Source organism: Cajanus cajan, chromosome 1 (genome assembly GCF_000230855.2).
Source record: "Cajanus cajan strain Asha chromosome 1, NIPB_CcT2T_4, whole genome shotgun sequence".
Classification (NCBI taxonomy): Eukaryota; Viridiplantae; Streptophyta; class Magnoliopsida; order Fabales; family Fabaceae; genus Cajanus; species Cajanus cajan.
In genome coordinates, this window is record NC_138517.1 from 65,587,768 (window position 1) to 65,594,065 (window position 6,298).

General features: G+C 35.4%; 1 protein-coding gene across 1 annotated transcript; it reads right to left on the reverse strand.

Annotated features, from left to right (window-relative positions):
* Positions 1-1,944: 1,944 nt before the first annotated feature.
* On the reverse strand, positions 1,945-4,539 carry LOC109818360 (elongation factor 1-alpha). The gene is made up of 3 exons (XM_020383806.3): positions 4,400-4,539; positions 3,205-3,686; positions 1,945-3,098 (listed from the first exon to the last, which is right to left on the reverse strand). Exons 2-3 carry the CDS (start codon positions 3,664-3,666, stop codon positions 2,211-2,213), a joined length of 1,350 nt encoding a protein of 449 aa, XP_020239395.1. The 5' UTR covers positions 3,667-3,686; positions 4,400-4,539; the 3' UTR covers positions 1,945-2,210.
* Positions 4,540-6,298: the final 1,759 nt, after the last annotated feature.

Genomic DNA, 6,298 nt, shown 5'->3' on the forward strand with positions numbered 1-6,298 from the left:
AGTTAAGGACATGTGGTGCCTCGTTAAAAACCTTTTGTGCTGTAGAGTTCTTCTTCTCCTCAACCTTCTTCCTCGTCTGATTTGCATCTTCCTCTACATAACTCAAAGCGAAAGACCTTACTTCTATCATTGATTGGGGCTTTCCCTTTCCCAACTCTAGCTAAATATGCCTGACCCGAACCCTTGAAAAGCTACAACAACCATCTTGTCATTGATCACAGCTATCCTCACGGCGACCTCATTAAATTTCATGAAAAGTCCTTTAGGCTTTCTCATTGATTTTGCTTTATGTCGAATAAATCTTTGATAAGAGCGAGCTTGCACTTATTGGTTGGGAATTGGGCCATAAACAATCGGCTAAATGTCTCAAAGTTGGTTATGAATCGATCTGGGAGACTAGTGAACCAGTTCATAGCAACTTTCTTCAACATTCTCATGAACATTTTGCACCTGACACCCTAAGATCCCCCATTGATCATCATTCGGGCCCAAAAGTCCATGAGATGAGCATTAAGGTCTTACGTCCCATCGAACGAGTTTACCTTCAAGATTTTGTAATCTCGTGGGACTTCCTTTTCCTTAATTTCAATGAAGAACGAGTAAAAGTCCCTCGAAACTTCCACCACCAAATCTCCTTCTTTCACGCATAGGTTCGTTTGAATGGTTCTCTACAACTCCTTAGCCCTTAGTCGTAATTCATCCTCTCTCCTTCGTGCTGCTACATTCTCTTCCTTGAGATTGTTGATCATTGCCAACAACTCTTCCACTATCAGTTGGGCTCCGACGTTTTTCGTTGTTGGCGCTACACCTCTCACCATTTTCCCTCTTTGGTCACATCTTCCCCTTCGTTTACATTATAACTTGGGTGTAGGATAATATTCTACCTGTCCCACGATGGGTGTCAAAATGTTCTGATCACAAATTGGTGGTCTTGTCACCATAGCATCAATATACAAATTAATGTCATTTATTGCATACTGTTCTTTTGAATGAATTGTCACTTAGAATTTTCACCTGCCTATTTAACGTAATTTCTCATTGTTATATTTGATATCCAATTACTAGTAATTGTCATATATCTTTTAGAATCTTATCAATATGTGCCTTGTATGCTTGATATTTTGCATTTTAATTTTATCCTTTTATCCAAGATAATCCTTTAACTCGTGACCCAAGTAGATTGTATATTTGTGTAAATCTCAATCTTGGATTGAGCTTTTAAGGCGAATAAGCTAAAAGGTAAACTCAATTCCGAACCATTACAAGCTCGGATGGAGACTTCTTAACACCCTTCAAAGAAGGTGAAAAAGCTCATCCCAAAACTTAGATCTTATTTAGAAGAGATGTTCATAAGGGTACAATAATATTTTTCACTTCCATTGAGAAGAAAACCAATAAGTAAAAGAGATAAAATTATCTTCTTTGATAATATTTTCTATACATTGAAAAACTTGTTTATTTAATAGTGCCTTTTAGATTACTGTAATGTAAGACTATTCTAATTCACAAGATGTAAACGTCGATAAAATATATATTATAAAGATAAATAATTACCCTTCAAAATATTTACCTTGTAAATTACAAGACCAATGAAAAGGAAGATTATATGCTCAAAATCAACATAAAATCAACATAAAATTATAAACTATAATATAGAAATAATAGATAGAAAGAAGAGAAGTTGCAAAATGAACATAAAAGAGAAAATAAAAGATTTCTTATATTATTTTCAACAATAATATAACCTATCTATCTATAAATATAAATGGTTAAAAAAAATAATATTAAAGTTAAATATAAATGAAAACAATAAACAATTACCATTAAATATTAATAAACAAATCACTCAAATTCGACGCGCCTTGTTGGTCAAAGGAAGAATTGTTAGGAAATATGAAACATGGCCAGAAATTTACCAGACGATAGTTAAAATTTATGACACAATTTTAACACAAAATTGATATTTAAAAGCAAGCCAACAGCACAAAAATGTATTCAGGGGTTCTCACAACACATTAAAACACATTATAATAGAAGAAACTTTGCCACCGTCGATCAAGAACCCAGTTCTGGGAACAAAAGTTGCGAGATGATGGTGGAGACTTCAAACAACGTCCGAAAAACAAGTTAACTGGAGAAGAAGACACAGAAGTACAAGAAGAAAGAAACCAGCATATATTGTAACCATAAAAAAGGACATCCCGCACGATTCACTTTCCACCCTTCTTCTGTGCAGCCTTGGTAACCTTGGCTCCACTAGGTTCTTTCTTCTCCACACTCTTGATCACTCCAACAGCAACAGTTTGACGCATGTCCCTAACAGCAAACCTACCAAGTGGGGGATACTCAGAGAAAGTTTCAACCACCATAGGCTTTGTTGGAATCATCTTCACAAAACCAGCATCACCATTCTTCAAAAATTTAGGCTCCTTCTCAAGCTCTTTGCCAGATCGCCTGTCAATCTTGGTCACAAGTTCAGCAAACTTGACAGCGATGTGGGAGGTGTGACAGTCCAGAACAGGGGCATATCCGTTTCCAATCTGACCTGGGTGATTCATGATGATAACCTGGGAGGTGAAGTTAGCAGCCTCCTTAGCAGGATCATCCTTTGAGTTTGAGGCAACAAAACCACGCTTGAGATCCTTAACAGCAACATTCTTAACATTGAATCCCACATTGTCACCAGGAAGGGCCTCTGTGAGAGCTTCATGGTGCATCTCCACAGACTTAACTTCAGTTGTCAAACCAGTTGGTCCAAAAGTGACCACCATTCCAGGCTTCAAGGTACCAGTCTCAACACGTCCCACTGGCACAGTTCCGATTCCTCCAATCTTGTAGACATCCTGAAGGGGCAGCCTGAGGGGCTTGTCAGATGGTCTCTTGGGCTCGTTGATCTGGTCAAGTGCCTCAAGAAGGGTAGGACCCTTGTACCAGTCAAGGTTTGTGGACCTCTCAATCATGTTGTCTCCCTCAAAACCCGAAATAGGAACAAAAGGAATCTTATCAGGGTTGTATCCAACTTTCTTTAGGTAGGAAGAGACTTCCTTCACGATTTCATCATATCTGGCCTTCGAGTACTTGGGTGTGGTGGCATCCATCTGTTTCAAAGAGAATCAAGAACATTGATTGAAATAAATTAATCTTTTAAAGTTATCTGTATGTAAAGGGATGTATATAAGCTTAAAAATCCAAAACGCGAATTACCTTGTTACAGCAACAAATCATCTGCTTCACACCAAGAGTGAATGCAAGAAGAGCATGCTCACGAGTCTGTCCATCCTTGGAAATTCCAGCTTCAAAACCACCAGTAGTGGAATCGATGATAAGAACAGCACAGTCAGCTTGGGATGTCCCAGTAATCATATTCTTAATGAAATCCCTGTGTCCAGGAGCATCAATGACTGTGCAGTAGTACTTGGTGGTCTCAAACTTCCACAAGGCAATATCAATTGTGATTCCTCTTTCACGCTCAGCCTTAAGCTTGTCAAGCACCCATGCATACTTGAAAGACCTCTTGTTCATCTCAGCAGCTTCCTTCTCAAATCTCTCAATAACACGCTTGTCAATACCTCCAAGCTTGTAGATCAGGTGGCCAGTGGTAGTGGACTTCCCAGAGTCGACGTGGCCAATGACCACAATGTTGATGTGAACCTTTTCCTTACCCATATCTGCCTTATGTTAAGTATCTGCAAAAGGATGAACCATGAAAAAGTTAAGAATGCCATCATGCCTCAACAAACCATATAAATGAAAAATTCAACAAAAGTCACGGCCTTTCCCATTTACATAAAACTTTCAAAATATATAACATGGCGATCTTAATACCCATCACATAACAAAGCTGACTATGTATACTCAATCAAACGACATAAAACACATGATTTTAATATTTTAGCAGATCAAAACCATCAAAAATGCACAAATTATAATACACCCACACGTACAAGTACATCTTTAGCATACTTTCACATAAATATTCACCCAGGCCTAGTATAATTCTTAGCTTGAGTCGACTAATGTGAACAGTTCATAGACCTATTCGTATCAGTAATTAACATCATTCTTAAAACAAAAAACACAACTTTAACATGATCTGGATACAAGAATTTGAATGTAACAAAAACATAAAACCTCAAAACCAAAATTATGCCAGATCAACTAATAAGAAACATGCAACTAAAATAAAATACATCGTATCAATTATTACCAACAACTTGAACGAAAAACGGAAGGAACAAACTAAATGATAAATTAATCGGTAAAACATGAATAAAGTGAAAACAATAAGCGATAAATGCAAAATACTTCAAACTGCTTGCCAAATAATTCATAATTCAATAGAATATAATACACATGATTCCAAGGGTTAAAATTCAAAGCATGGTAAAATAAACCGAACCTAGAAGAAGAAGCTGGGCAAAACCCTAGCCGCAAGAAAAGAGTGTGAGCAGGAGAGTGAAGAGAACCTGAACAAAGAGGGTTACAGGGTTTATTCATAGTTACAACTTTTTTTTTCTTCTGTTCACGTAAATACCCTTACTATTTTATTGTGGTTCCATTTGTGTCCTTCTCTGCTTTCGTGGCGACAATTGAAACGCTCGCTATCAGCGCGTGCTTTCAACGTCCCGTTGGTTTCGAACTAGAGTGTCATCCACGCGCCTACTAGACCATATTGTCTTGAACTTTAGATGACAGTGCGGGAGGGTACGATGCCGTGACGTTGGGGAACTTCAATTGTGAGACTACGAAAACGACACCGTACTTTTGAGTGTATCGGAAGATATTCTAACTAAAAATGACAAAATGGATTTGAATCTTATAAATACTAGTAAAAATATTCGCATGTGGAGCCGGTAAATATTTATTTATACGGAGATAGATATGAGATGAAGGTAGATTCAAAAAATTTTAATACATACGGGTGTAGATAGAGGCATGGTTTTAAACATCAGTTCGTTCATCAAATTAGTTAGGATATTGGGTTAGTAGATCAAAGATTAAATTGGTGGATCACTAATTGAACTGCATGACTTAATTTTTATTAATTTTAAAAAAATATTTATATTAAATATATTTTATACTTATAAATTTTAATAAATTCATATCTTATTTTAAATTTTAATTTCATCTTATTTAAAATTATCTTTGTTTTTATTTTTTATAAAGAAATACATAAAAAAATTACATGTTAAGTTGTATATTAATACAAATTAGAAATATAAATAATATGTACATATATAATATATTTACAATTGATATCACAAAATAATATATGTAATATTTACATAGATATTATATTATTAAATATATAATTTAAAATTAATAATATACTATAAAAGTTATTTAAGTTGCATATATTACAAACAAAACATCAGAATAAGTAGTCATATTGTTATATTTAATAAGACTCTTTGTTCTTCCTTTAAAAAATTCAATTCTGGTTGTTATTTTTGTGGTTTGTGGTCCCTTAAAAAAAATTGTGGTTGAACGGGTTTGACCCACTAGTTCACTAGTCGAATCAAAAAATTAACCAGTTCAATCCAGTTTGAAACGAGTCAAATGCATAATCGATCTAACTTAAGATTTGGGTTGGCTGGACCACCGGTTCCCAGTTCAACCAGTCCGAACGACTGGTCTGATCCAATTTTTAATACACTGGATAGAGGTACTATGATACTTATCTTGTCCTGTGCCACAATTGTAACACCCTGTTTTCAAAAATAATAATATTATATATATTATTATATTTTTATATTTTAGTTAGAATTATTTTTATTTTTATACGTGGTAAGATATTTATATTATTTATTTATTTATTTTAATGGGAAGATGAAAATTGGATTCGATTGACCTGACCCAATGAAATTTTAAGAAAAGGGTCAAGCAAAGTTAATCCTATCTATCTTATTTTACATTCTGAAGGGTTAGAAGAGAAAGAGAAGAGGAGAAGGGAGCTCTAAAGGGAAGCATTCAGAACCATCTCAAACTGTGTCAGATTGTTCCTATTGACACATGTAGACACCAATTTTTGTCTAGGCCATCCCTAATAAGGTAAATAGACCTCTAGAAAAAGAAGAAAAGTCCTTGAGGGCCTAGTAAGGCATGGAAACAGATTAAGATAGAATCTGGGAAGCCCAAAAGACGCCACAACACACAAAACCCTAATTATGACACATTCCCAACCTTGGAACAGTCGTTCCCAACTATAAAAAAGAACTAAACCCTAGTTTTGGAACAGTCTAATGGAGGAGGCAAGTAAAGTGATGGATGATCTTCCCTTTCCTTCTCCAAAAACTCG